Genomic DNA, 15,010 nt, shown 5'->3' with positions numbered 1-15,010 from the left:
CTCTTTATAGTGGAATAGTGTACCACAACTCCAGTGTCTGCCAGATCTTTCTGGAGGGATCGTGCAGTCAAACGTGGGTTTTGAATTGTTTTTCTCACAATCCTGCGAGCTGTTCTGTCTGATATTTTTCTTGGTCTTCCAGATCTTGCTTTAACTTCCACTGTTCCTGATGACTGCCATTTCTTAATTACATTCCGAACAGAGGATATTGACATCTGAAAACGCTTTGCTATCTTGTTATAGCCTTCTCCAGCTTTGTGAGCGTCAACTATTTTCAGTTTCAGTTTTCTAGACAACTGCTTAGAAGAACCCATGGTGCTGATTGTTGGGGCAAGGTCAGATGAGTCTGGGCATTTAAAACCTTTGAGATTGACATAACCTGGTCTTCCCAGACGATGATTGAGAACAATCCATGACACTGGCAGGTCTCAGCTTGGCAAAGGGGGCAGTGCATGCTATAAATTCTGCAGGGTGCCCAAACTTTTGCAGACGCCATTTTTTTGTTTTCTGTTATTTTGAAAGTGTAAATGATGGAAATAAAATCTAACTTTTGTTGACATATTATAAGAATGTCTAATCTGTAATTTGATGCCTTTTGGAGATTTTTCCATCTTTCCTTGGCTTCTTTATGCACATTAATACAAATTTTTAGCTGGGGTGCCCAAACTTTCGATCCCCACTGTATGTATGTATATATATATATATGTATGTATATATATATATATGTGTGTATATATATATATATATATATATATTCTGATGATGGTCCAGTGGTTTGTCACATACTTAGTGGTCTGCATTCTTGTTCAGGGTCAGTGACTCAAAGTTTAGATTCAAGTGATAGCCAGGTAATTAGTATCTTTAAAATGGGGTCACAATTACAGCCTCTTTAATAGCTTTTGAGGGTAGAATTTGCTTGTAATTCATAGGGTTTGACTTGATAATTTAATGCAGATGGATGGTAAAATAAAGTTTGACATTTAAAATATCCATTATTTTTCTTTTTTTTTTTGTAGACCCAAAGCTCTGCACGCTCATTGGGACCTTCTAGTTTAGAGAACTCAGCTAGTCCTCGTCCAGCAGGTTGGTCAGACCCAAACTCTCCTCAAGCTCTCACTTCTATGCTTCTTCCAAAAGACAAGAACAGGTATGTACTATTAAAATGCAGCCTTTCATTTGCTGGATTGCCAATTTTCCTGCATAATGACGTATTGTCTAATGCATAACAGATTGATGGTAGGAAGGAAGGATACCAAAAATGAAAAGGGTGACTTTTTTTCATCTTTCAGTGTTGGTTGCTTTATATTGGGTAGATATAGTTTACTTTTAAACATAATTTAAAGCGCAATATTCTTCTTTTTAGGGAAGCATTTAAGCGTGCCATAGATGAGAATCTGTTCTACCAGAAACAACTGAGTACCCTGATTATGGAAAGCACAAAAGAAAAGGAGAGCAGTTTAGTGGTGAGTTTTTTTGTTACTAGAAGTAGTAATTTAACCTTTATTTCAGTCTCCTATTATGCTTTTTATTTATTTATATTTTTTTTTCAAAGCTCTGGGCTCCATCCCCATCCTCTAGGATACTTGTATGATTTATTTATTTTTTTCTGATGTCCTTCTGTTTGGTCACGTGCTGTGCGGAGTCCTCTTCAGGCTTCTAGTGTTTGGTAACCCTGGATGATGCATAAAGTAAAGCTGGTGTGATGATCACAGCGCTGGTGTGTGCATCAGTACACCGTGATTGCAGAGTGCTGTGCTTAGGAGGCAAGGCCATGACTCCTTGCACTCAGTGTCACTCAACCCAAAAGACTAAAGCAAGTGTGAGTGCCATTCAGTCTGAAAAACTCAGGACATCTTGCAGATGGCCGTTTTTAAATTAAACATTATTATTGCAGCCAAAGTTGCCATATTTTTGTATTGTTTGAAAGTTGGGCTATAATATTGTGATTAATGGCAACAAGTTCACGATCTACAATTAATTATATTCTATGCACTATTAAGAGACAAAAACAGTCTAACACACTTTGGACACACAAAGCCTTACTGATTCTATAAAATACTTCTGCTTTTCTTTGTAACTTTATCCTGTATATTAATGCCTTTTTGTCTTAGTATTTTATTTATTTTATACTTTACTAAACTGTGGTAAAAAATAGTCTAACATCTTCTTTCTTTTTTTTTTTTTTTTCTGATTAGAGCCTGGATTGGAGCTGGCTCCAACAGTGAGTGTTGAGCTGTATCCCAAAGACATTCATTCGCTCCTCATTTACACACTGCTGTGTCTGTTTTTAACAAGTCTGGTAATATGTAATTCTGGAATGTCACCATGAAAAATCCTTAATATGATTTCAGAAATGAGTAGTGCATACACATACCCTTGCTTGTATCAATACAAATACAGTTGTGTTAAAAATAATAGCAATGTGTTTAAAAATGTGAGTAAAGCTCAAAATACTTATAGCTTTTATTTACATACACACAAATGTATTAGGAACACTTCACAATCTATTCCAAATTAAAACAACAAGAAACATGTTTAAAATTTTGTATTGCTTTACAGAAAGCGAAGAAAAAGGAATATTAGTGTCTGCATTTTTCTTTACAAACTCAAATATTTCCTGCATAAACTGAGAAATGCATGAAGATTTAGCTTTCCTGTGGATCGTGAACTAATATTTAGTTGTATAACCACTGTTTGAGAACTGCTTAATATCTGTGTTGTATAGAGTCAACCAACTTCTGGCACCTGTGAACAGGTATTCCAGCCCAGAATGACTGCACTACATACTCCACAATTCCTCTGCATTTCTTGGTTTTACCGCAGAAAATAATAATCTTGTTGGTCTGGAACCAAGATGCTGCTCACTTTGGGGTCGTTGTCTTGTTGGAACACCCATTTCAAGGGTATTTCTTCTGCATAAAGCAACATGATCTCTTCATGTATTTTGGTGTATTCAAACTGATCCATGATCTCTGGTATTCAATAAATGGGCCCAACACCATGAGAAACATCCTCATATCAGGATGCTTGCGCCACCATGCTTCACTGTCTTCACAGTGTACCCTGGCTTGGATTCAGTGTTTAGGGGTAATCAGACAAACTAACTGTGGCCCATAGACCCAAAAACAACAATCTTGCTTTCATCAGTCCACAAAATGTTGCGCCATTTCTCTTTAGGCCAGTCAATGTGTTCTTTGGCAAATTGTAATCTCTTCAGCATTTTTTCGACAATGGGACTTTGCAAGGACTTCTTGCCAATAGCTTGGCTTCACATAGGTGTCTTCTAATTGTGTACTCAGAGGTAACTTTAGACCTTCTTTGATCACCCTGGAGCTTTTGGCTGAGTCTTTGCTATTTTGGCTATTTTTCGATCCATTCTAATAGTAGTTTTGTGTTTTTTGGTTTTTTGGTTTTTTTTGGGGGGGTTTTTTTTCTTCCATGTCTTTCTGGTTTTGGTTGCCATTTTAAAGTATTTGAGATCATTTTACCTGAGCATTCTATCAGTTTCTGCACCACTTTATGTTTTCCTCTCTTCAATCAACTTTTTAATCAAAGTACGCTGTTCTGAACATTGTCTGCAATGGCCCATTTTACTCAGATTTTCAGTGAGAAATGCACTATACCCAGCATGTACAACATTTGCTGCTTTCGTCCTTAAATAATGGCCATCTGTTTGACACCTGTTCTTTTGCAGACTGAATGACCCCACTAATTGAACTCCACACTGCTATTATTTTGAACATGCCCCTTTTCAATTAATGATTCAGTTACACAGAATCGGCAGCATCCATGTCATGACTGTTGGGTCTGTTGGTTTTCTATTACCCTACTACACCTAATAATAAATTATTTGCCATGTAGAAATATAATTTACACCAAAACCAGTAATTGATCTGGTCAGTGATGTTGGACTGCTATTATTTTGAACACAACTATCTGTTTTCCTAATTATTTATCTTACATACTGTACATCTAGGTTGACAACGGTGGTATATCTTATATCTTGACCCTGAAATACATCAGTGTATGCTAAGTGTTTTATGGACTCCCTACTTTCTGGACAAAGAACAAGAAAACAACACATTTAAGTGATCCCTTCATAAGAGAAAGACACAGGGGCTGCCTTTGCTGACCTACTTAAACTTGGTTGTCTGGTTGCTATTCTGACCCCCTTGGTTCATTAATTTGAGCTACTGACCTGGAACAAATATAGAGATCAGTCAAGTCTAGTTAAGTCCGAAATCTGTATCGGAATACTTTTTTCTTGGACAAAGTCAAAGTAATAGTGCAAGAATGTCAGCATGACAGCCAGGCACCTAAGAATGAAAAAGGAGGGCAGTGCTACCTCCCATAAGTTTCTCATGACTGTTTTCCTTTACCCTCCTTATCCATTTATCTGAGGACTGTAAATAGCAATGTGTAATTTTAGGTTTCTAATGTTTCCATTTTATGGAAGATTGTTCTTACAAGTGCAATATTTTTACTTCCTCCAAGAGGAAACCCAGGACACATGACTTTCAAGTCACCTGTAGATTTGTCTTTCCAATTTTCTGACTGTATATTTAAGTTTGTATGTGTTTTTCATTTCCTTTAAAACTATTTCTGTAACTGAGAAATTATTCATGTCCTTTAACTTTGCTCTTGTACAATATCAAAATAATTTAAATAAATCATGAAATGTACCTTTTTTGTATTGCTTTACTTGTTTCGTTTTGACTAAAGGAGGACTCTGAAAAGTAGGCTTTTTATTCTAAAGTGTTTTACTTTGAAATCAAATCCCTAAATAAGCTCTGGTGCACTCAGTTGCCTTCCAGAAGTCACACGATTTAGTAGAATGCTTTACACCCCTAAAATCCAAAATGAAGTACTAATAAAATTGGGGTATAAAATAAAAAACAAACAAAAAAACCTCAGTTTGAAAACCTTGCTGTTTTTAAACCTTTTATAGATGGAAGGAATTCTGACCGAATAAAGGTGGCTTAGGCCAAGTCAATGAAAAGTCCTATGATAACTAAAGGAGTTAGAGATGGCAGAAACCGTTCATAACATAACCATAATCTTATCATTGAATGACGTATGATAAAATAGTGACAACAGCAATGCCACTGCTTAAAAATCTGTTTTCAAATCCTGCCTGGAGTTTTCCAGAAGACATGAGGGAGGTGCATTTAAAAAAAAAAAAAGGTTTATCTGAGTACAAAGACAGCATGTCCAAAATACATTGTAATTGGCTACTGTAAATTAAACATTGGAGAACCCTTACACCATTTCTGACATCAGAATTTGATTTCAGGGGTGGACAGTTGATTGTAAGTGGGGGGAGAGAGCTGGACAGTCTATTGGATTATAAAACCCTTATCCATACCCCTATCAATCTCCTCTACCTCCCTTTTTTTATTCTTCTCCTTTTCTCTGTGACCCCCATTGAGTAGCACCATTGAGTAGCACAGGGAACCTCACATACTTGCTCCTTTGCTTATAAGCTAGTTGGTGTCACCCTGCAGGACCACAAGCCCAGAGGCTACATACTGGAGGGCTAAAGTTCATAGCTCTCAGTAGTTACTTTCTGAATACCCCTTGTCAGGATGATATTAAATAATTTGTTCTTGCTATCTTTCAGAAGTGATCAGTTTCGTTGGTTTATTGTAATGGAATTTAGACCCTTGTTTGTTTGTTTTTTGTTTGAACTCTTTCGGTCTTGGAACAAAAGTCTGTTTGTAGACCAAGCCAGCAGCTCATCACCTAAGGATACCATTCCCAAGATGAAACCTGGAAAAGTGGCATCATGTTGCAGGGATTCCTTTTTTTTTTTTTCTCTACTGGTAGGAACTAGGAAACTTGTCAGAACTGTGAAAATGATCAGTGGGGTCGAATAGTGGGCAATCCTAAAGGAAAATCTGTTTTTGTCTACAATAGATTGAAGACTAGGGTGAAGGTTTACCTTCCAGCATGAAAATGATTTTTGCAAAAAATTCAAGATCCTAGTTGGACAAAGTTGGTAGTGACTTACCCCCAAAAGACTGCAGCTGTAAATGCAGTCAAAGTTGGTTCAGCCAACTTTTTCTGGGTAACTAATAATGCAACCAACAAATATGTCACAAACATATTTAACATACTGTATGTTACACATTTAACCACTTGCCTACCAGGCACTTTTACCCCCTTCCTGCCCAGACCAATTTTCAGCTTTCAGTGTGCTCATACTTTGAATGGCAATTGCGTGGTCATGCAACACTGTACCCAAACTAAATTTTTATTGTACTTTTGAGACAAATAGAGCTTTTTTTTTTTTTTTTTTTGGTGTTATTTGATCACCACTGGGGTTTTTATTTTTTGCTAAACAAACTAAAAAAGACCAAACTTTTTGAGAAAAAAAGTTTTTCTTAGTTTCTGTTATAAAGTTTTGTAAATAAGTAATATTTCTCCTTCACTGATGGACACTGATAGGCTGCACTGACAAGGAACCACTGAGGCGGCACGGTTAGGCAACACTGATGGGCACTGTTGAGCACTGATGGGCATTGATAGGCGGCACTGATTAACCTCCCTAGCGGTCTGATTGTGTCAGTATTTCTGTGCTCAAAGCGGTACATTGTTTTCAATGGAAATATGTTGTTTTTTTTATTGTAGGCCTGTAATTCTTAGGATTAACTCACTGAAATGTGTCTGAACAAGAGTCTACTAAACATCCCGGGTATGATAAAATTTGAAACACAAAATCATAAATTATAATATAATAAATAATCATAAAAAATAAACTAACTAGAAAAGCTACAATTTTTGGGGAAATTGTGTGAAGTGTTCTTGCTTCCACCAGTAGTCTACAACTCACACTCTAGCTTTTGTCACTCTGCTGCCTGCTCACACACCTGGGTTCCTGTGGCAACTCACTCTACAGCAAGGGCAGAGAAGAGCGCTTAAAAACAAACTGCTCCAACTTGCTCACTTCACTGGCGGTTGCCATCTTCAAACGGTTGTAGTTTAAAAATTATAAATCCTACACCGAAGAGCAAGACCTACATTTTGATGCATAGTATGTCTCTGAAATATTAAAAATGAAGGCACAGTCGCAGTTTAGAAACTGCCCTTCAAATTTGAGGTGGCTAGAGTGGAGTTTCAATGAATGTCAATGGGCGGGGTGAGTTGCAAACAAATGGTCATATTGTGAAAACTATCAGGACTATGGCTTAGCCATGGACATTTTTAGTGGCACCAGGGATAGCTGAACATTTTGATATAAGATTTGTGTAGGTGGGCTTGAAAATGAGGGAGTGATGGCAGTTTAGAAATCATGTCCTGATTTTTCAGCTCACACTCTAGCTTTTGTCAGCTCCCACTCTAGTTTTGAACATTCCGCCATTCATTCCTATGGGACCAATTTCACCACAAAAACGCCGATATTTTGTGAACCATTTGGCGAAACGTTCCACAAAGTAATAGCACACCAATCGGGAACAATCCACACGTTTCGGTATATTACTGTCTAGTGTAAAAACTGTGGGAGGAGTTAGGGGGGTAAATTTGGCTATAATAATAAGAATATATATGTGAGATAACAGTAAGTGGTCTTGCCATGCAAGAACACTTAATAAAGGAAAAACTGACAAAGATTTAAACTAATTTTAACATCCTTCGTACCTGCTGTTGCTATAAATAGCCATCTACTTGTACATGTGAAACTGCTTCTTTTGAATGCAATTAGAAGACCTTTTTGTAAATGAGATGCTTCCTTTTAAAAATATGACTTTATCATCCTATAGCTCTAAACTTGCAGAGCAGCGTAAACGTCTTATTTTAAGATCTAAACCAGAAAGTAACACTTGGCTTAATTTAGCTTCCCTGGATGATCTATGATCAATCTGTATGATTTCAGTTGTCTGTCATTTCAGATTCATGACCGAAAACTTGCCATAGTTTAAATCTCTTTGAGACCAAAGCATTCATCTTCTATGTATACTGTACTTTGTACCTAAATATACATACTTTGTTCTCATAAAATAATTTAAGTTCCCTCTTCCCAAATTCCTAACCCTTGCCCTTTGACCCAGCATGTTTTCTACACCTGTCCACAGTAACTGCCTTCACGTTGCAGCTGAGAATGTCGCGGGTGGTCACATTACTGTGTGGTATAGTACTCGTAAAGACCAAGGATCAAATGGGCTTTATTCCTGTAAGAAAAGCCTGAGATGATATAATAAAATGTATGAATTGCTGTATTGTGTTCTAGGGTGACCAAAAAACCCTATAAGCTAAAGTGGTTCAACTGTGAAATGATTAGATTACATTGGTCACAAAATTACAACCACCACATTTTTCACAGAATTGAATCGGCACCTCTGTGATGAAAAGAGAAGATGAGAATGTCAAAAACCTGGAATTTTTGGATGGTCCTCCATTCGGGAACCACTCATATGCAGGGTTAGCAGACAACCTATTATAAGGAGTAGAAAGCCTGGACCCTGAGCAGCTGTCTAATGAGTCATCTTTCACCCCACATCCTACATTGCTGTTCACGTTTGGAGAAACTCAGTGAGTTCAATCTTTGATGTCTGCTGCCAACTGTTAAACATGGTTGGGAGATGCATAATGAACAGCCATCTCATGTGAGCAATTTCCTCTAATTGCTCTGCATGGCAATTTAATTTATATGGGAAGTTCTGGAGCACAGAGGGCAAAGCAAATTACCATCACCTTCATCTCTAGAGTGAACACAAGGCTTTTCTTCCTGAAGAATATTGTAGCATCACAATACACACAGACTGAATCTTTTATGAAGGCAAGGGTATTCCTGTCCCCTATTAGTTTCTTGAATTTCAAATGTATTATATGTTCCTATTTGTGTGAAAGACTGCATGCTAAGCAGCCTGGTAAACGTTCCCCTCTACTTAATATGCAGGATCTGGGACCAAAACCTTCCCATTGGGGAAAGTGTGTACTTGGTCTCATGGTCACAAGGGACAGCACAGAATCCACAAATTCGCTTGTAAACGGGAGGAGGCAAGTGGCTTGCAGGGGCTGTGTTTATATTGATGCATGTCTCTTTAACCGTAGTCCAGGTTGGGAGCCCTCCACAAGAATGGCTCCATAGGACCCTACAAGGGAAATAAGCCACCCTGAAACCAGAAAGTGTTGCAAGAACTTTGGGGCCCAGCTGAAGAAGGACTTTAGAGCAACAAGAGACAGCATAGATAGTAATTCTTAGCATGTGAAATTGAAAAAAGTAAGACTTTTCTGGCACTTTAAAGCACAACTGAACTTTAAGTTTAAAGTTTTGTGAAAAAAATATAGCACATACAATTGCTACACAAGCCATATTGTTTTTTTTAACGAGAAGTATGGTTTTTGTTTGTAGTTTTTTCTTTTTTTAAATCATACTTACCTGGATGGATGCAGCATCGATCTCAACTTCAGCACTGTAAAACGTCTGTCAGCCTTCCTCTCTAACTTAGCCAAGGCATTTAAGCAAGGCCACAAATATACATATTTTAATTAGAGAAAGTGATACAGTGGGGAAAATAATTATTTTATCACCTGCAGATTTTGTAAGTTTGCCCACTTTCAAAGAAATGAAGAGTCTATAATTTTTATCAAAGGTGTATTTTAAATGATAGAGGCAGACTATCAACCAAAATCCAGAAAAAACACGTGCTACAAATGTTATACATTTAGTTGTAGTTCAGTGAGTCAAATAAGTATTCGATCCCCCTATCAACCAGCAATCATTTTGGCTCCCACAGACTGGCTATGTGCTTATGCGATACACAGCTTAGTCCTGTCAATTTAGGGAAGGTGCTCCCAATGACAACTCGTTATGTGTATAAAAGACACCTGTCCACAGACTTTTTCTTCCATTCAAACCTCACCACCATGGGCAAATGACCAAAGAGCTGTCAAAGGACATCAGGGACAAGACTAGACCTGCACAAGGCTGGAATGGGCTACAAGAACATCAGCAAGAAGCTTGGTGAGGAAACAACTCTTGGAGCGATTATTCGCAAATGGAAGAAATACAAAATAACCATCAATCGCCCTCTGGAGCTCCATGCACAATTTTGCCTCATGGGGTAAGGATGATCATGAGAAAAGGGAGGAATCAGCCCAGAACTACATGGGAGGAGCTAGTAAATGATCTCACAGTCGCCAAACAAACCACTGGTAACCCAATACGCCGCCATGGATTGAAATCCTGCAGCGCCCGCAAGTTTCTCCTCAAGAGGGCACATGTACAGACCCATCTGAAGTTTGCCAATGAACATCTGCACAATTCAGAGAAGGATTGAGGAAAAGTGCTGTGGTCAGATGAGATCAAAAATGAGCTCTCTGACATTAATTCGACTTACCGTGTTTGGAGGAAGAAAAATGTTGACTATAACCCTAAGAACACCATCCCTACAGTCAAGCACGGAGGTGGAAACATGCTTTGGAGCTTTTTCTCTGCTAAAGGTAAAAGGCCGACTTTGCTGCATTGAGGGGCCAATGGACGGGGCCCTGTATTGTAAAATCTTGGATGGGAACATTCTTCCCTCGGCCAGAACATTGAAAATGGGTCATGGATGGGTCTTCGAGCATGACAGTGACCCAAAAAATACAGCCAAGGCAACAAAGGAGTGACTCGGCACATTAAGGTCCTGTAAAGGCCTAGCCAGTCTCCAGACCTTAATCTTATAGAAAATGTATGGAGGGAGATGAAATTCCGAGTTGCCAAGCAACAACCAAGAAACCCTAAGGATTTAGAGACGATCTGTAAAGAAGAGTGAACCAAAAACCCTCCTGAGATGGGTGCAAACCTGGTAACCAACTACAAGAAATGTCTTGCCTCTGTGCTTGCCAACAAGGGTTTCTCCACTAAGTACTAAGTCATGTTTTGCTGAGAGATCAAATACTTATTTTACTCACGGAAAGGCAACTCAATTTATAACATTTGTATCATGTGTTTGTTCTGGATTTATGGTTGATATTCTGTCTCTATCATTTAAAATATACCTATGATAAAAATTATAGACCCTTCATTTCTTTGTAAGTAGGCAAAAATCTGCAGGGGGGATCAAATAATAGTTTCCCCACTGTATATAGTTTTTGAGACCAGGGACAGGGGTGGAGTTCCAATAAGGAAGTGATTCTTCCGGGGTTCAATAAAATTAAGGAATTCAGCAAGAAGAAAAAAAGAACTGGAAGCAATTGACTGTGATGACATACATATTATTGTGGAATGTATGTTCTTTTGTTAAAGAACATTAATCATTTTAAACGTTTTTCAAGTGCTATGCCACAGCATCGTATACAGTAGACAGGTTTTCAAGATGTTCTGATTCAGAGCAGTGTGGAGATGGTAACTGGATTTTGGGCTGCTGTGTAGTATTTTGTAGTGTGTGCCACCACAAGGCCATTGTTAATTTGAGCCAAAGAGAGAGTACTGTTGATTTAGAGGTTTCCAAGAGGTCCAGAATTATTAAATTTATTTATTTAAAGGGTCAGGCTTCATAAAAGGACAAGCAAAACTAATAAACAATACAGGCATTTACTGTAGGAAAGGAAAATGTTTGGATGGAATTTATCCTGCTTCTAGGATATTGTTTCCTATAGAGAGTGGTGAAGGTAAGCTAAATTCCTATGTAAGATAGGTTTGGAACTCCCTGCTTGACTGGTTGAGATGGGAACACCATGACCACTTGCATTATGTTCAAAAGGGGAGGGAGTAGAGTATGGGTGTCAAACTGGCGGCCCTCCAGCTGTTACGAAACTACAAGTCCCATCATGCTTCTGCCTTTGGGAGTAATGCTTGTAACAGTCATCCTTGCAATGCCTCCTGGGACTTGTAGTTTGGCAACAGCTGAAGGGCTGCCAGTTTAACACCCCTGGTGTAGAGGGTATGATGAAAAGAAATATGAGGATTTTAAAATACAGCTAGTATAAGCACCTTAAATTGTCTTCATATTAGCTGACTAATATCTTGTATAGCAGCAGTCAGACTAGGAGAGTGGATTGGCATCAGTGCCCAACAGCTGACTGCAAACAAACTGACAGGAGGACCTCATTAGCGTACTGCTTCACCTTCTGTGCCTAGTCTGAATGCAGGGGTTTGTGCAGATCCTACTACAGTTGTAGTTAAGGCACTAGAGCTGGCTTGTTTGACCAACACTTAAACGGGAATCCATAGTCTTAATGATTGTGATAGATTATTTTTTAGTACATATATTACAAAATTTAACCAGAATTTATTTTATGTAAATAAATACTGTATGTACTACAATGGAGACAAGTTCAGCTGGTATTGGCTGAGACAGGCACTCAGAAACTGTCTAAGCAGGTTTGTCCTGCACTTTTTTTGAGCAAGGCAGCAAACAGGCACAGTTATATGCAAGAGGGCTTTGTACAGCAAGTCCATTTCCTGCCTAACGGGATGTCCACTGGTGTGTTCTCCAAAATACATTGGCAGCTCTTGTACCTTTTTTAGTATTTTGTCAGCAGTCAGTTTTACCGAGAAGCAGGATCACAGAGCTGAGAGAGTGTGCACAGCTAAAACTAATCATAAGGTCTGACTATCAGGTAAGATGTGGATCTAGGATTGGAGGATTTACCCCATTCAGAGCTCTACAAAGCTTCCAGGCACCACAAACATTTTTTTTTTTTTTTAATATCCTCATCCCTGGAGCCCCTTATCATATCTAAGTGGGAAATCTAGGTGACACATATACATCCACAATCCTGCTAGCCAGTGCCTCACAGTAACTTGAGACAGCCATAGTTGCCTCTGACAAGAGAGAACGGAGGCATACAAATGTCAGTCTAGTGATACTAGATATGGAAGATTGACTTCAGCTAGTCTCCTCCCATAAGTCATGACCCTCTGACGCGATTCACCCCACCAGGTGTGCAGTGCCTACCTCAACAATTAAGCCCGTGGGAGGATGAAATGCATCATTGGGGCGTGGCCTATGGAAGGAGACTAGCTATGGCTGATCTTCTATGTCTGATGTCACTAGGCTGACATGTGCACCTTTGTTCTGTCTTGTCGGATGTCTGTATTATTGAGCTAGGCAGGCTCTGCTTGGAGCAGCGGCACTACTTATAGTTTGGAGTCACGAGGTAGTGCATTCACAGTGGCTTGGAGAGGTTCTTCCTTTATGGAGCCACAGTTGCTTGTTTTGTATACATGTTGTTTCTATGTTGCAGCAGAGTACAGTGATTGTGCTTACAGTGATCCTCTACTTTGAAACTTTGAAAAGGAAGATTTCTGCCTAAATACAGACACTCTATGAAGCCTGCTATTACTGCCTCAGTGGCAGCTGCTGCTTTCACCAACACAAACTACTGCCCTTGCCCGGCTCAACCCTCCAAATCCCCATAAGAGTTATGGGACCAGTGTGGAAACTTGAAAGGTTGTGCTGACACCAATGGTGTAGTTGAATGCTACATGTCTTCAGCCATCATAGCTCATAGAAGTATGATGCTGTACAGCATGCAAGGACTGTTCTTACAGCACACAATATGATGAAGCAGATCTTGGCTATTATCTGATAAACAGTTTCCGCTCAGCAGCAAGAGACCAGGCATGGTTTTCCTCTGTTACGGCAAACATACTTCAGACTCACAGCTGGCATTTCTTTTTAATTTTTTTTTTGTTACAGTTCTCCTGCCTTCATCAGCAGAAATATAGAGATATGGAATACATATCTATTACTAGATTAGCGCTTTGCCTGAACAGCACACAAAGCCAGGGCCATAAAGACATTGTATGATGAGATTAGAATGGAGAAGCTTGAATGGCCTGCACAGAACCCTGCCCTATTGAATAAATCCAATTCCCATTGCTTATCCAACATCAATCTACAAAAACAAACAAAATAGGGCACACCAGCCTAGTATATTATCTCATGCACCGTTTATTATGGACAAATAAACATTTACTCACAAACGTACAAATCACAGCGTATCAAAGCAAGCATCAGCTTCCAGGTTGCTTAGTCCACTCAGTGCACTCCAGACCTCAGGAGGGCACAACCAGGATCCTAGGTGGCTTACGTGTTTCAAGGCAAGTACCCTCTTCCTCAGAGCCAGGGCCGGTGCTTCCACTAGGCAAACTAGGCAGCCACATAGGGTGCACTGTTACCTAGGGGCACCTGGGTGCAGCATAGGCCGGCACTCTCTCTGTGTGGGATGCCGACACCCCATGGATGATCCTTGAGCTGAGAGGAAGGGTGGCAGAGGGGAGGAAGAAAAGACAGAGAAAGATGCCGGGTATCTGGGGCCAGTGTAGCAGCTGAGCTGTCGCTCCTTCCAGTGTTCCTCTCAAACTCAGTCCCTTACTGCAAGCCGGCTTGCAGGTGCTGATCTCTGTGGAGTTCCAGCCCTTCTCTTCCCATTCATCAGTGGAGGCGGAACTGCGCCTGTGGATGAAGGTAATGTCTGCTGTCTCATATCTATGTGAGTGTGACCTGGCCAGCCATCCATCACATGTGCAATGTGCCACTGAGTGATGACATCATCATGATCCCACAGCCTGCTCTTCTAGTGCCTGCAGATCTGTGTTGGTGGTGGTGTATTGTGTCGGATCTGTTACTGTGTGAGATCGCTCAGTTCAGGGGGGGGTGTGTGTGTGTGCGTGCGTGCGTGCGCTGGACTGCCTGCTGTCGCAGAGTTTTATCTCCCCCCATTGTCTAGGAAATTCCAGCCTGGGATCTGTCAGTGTGTGGATCTGTCATCCTCCACTCACTGCAACTGTCTCCCTGCCACTGCCAGCCACAGATACAGTCCATCCGTTACATTGATTTTTTTCTTTAATATTGGTGCTGGTGGCATCTTATGGCACTAATTTTTTCCAAACTGAAAAATTTAGCAGTTTCATGTTTTGTTGATTTTAATATTTTCTATTTTTAAAAAGTTTTATTTTTAGTGTGGGGGGGGCAAGTAGCTGGTCTTGCTTCGGGCTCAAAATAGTCTAGCACCGGCCCTGCCCAGAACCAAACCATCCTGTAGTGGATGATTTGGCTCTGAGAAAGGGGGTACTCCC

At 39.7% G+C, this 15,010-nt stretch overlaps 1 protein-coding gene across 1 annotated transcript in view; it reads left to right on the top strand.

Annotated features, from left to right (window-relative positions):
- Nucleotides 1-4,682, top strand: part of CHUK (component of inhibitor of nuclear factor kappa B kinase complex) — a gene marked incomplete at its 5' end in the record, with an annotated part of 40,434 nt that extends 35,752 nt beyond the window's left edge. The window contains 3 exons of the mRNA XM_089682470.1: nt 1,017-1,147; nt 1,364-1,463; nt 2,196-4,682. Coding sequence (XP_089538596.1) covers nt 1,017-1,147; nt 1,364-1,463; nt 2,196-2,225 — 261 coding nt within the window. The remainder of the gene's footprint in view (nt 1-1,016; nt 1,148-1,363; nt 1,464-2,195) is intronic.
- Nucleotides 4,683-15,010: the final 10,328 nt, after the last annotated feature.

This window comes from Staurois parvus, unplaced genomic scaffold (genome assembly GCF_062004578.1).
Source record: "Staurois parvus isolate SC_StPar_1 unplaced genomic scaffold, SC_StPar_1.0 ptg000291l, whole genome shotgun sequence".
NCBI classification, from domain to species: Eukaryota; Metazoa; Chordata; class Amphibia; order Anura; family Ranidae; genus Staurois; species Staurois parvus.
This window is presented reverse-complemented; position numbering and strand designations above follow the sequence as displayed.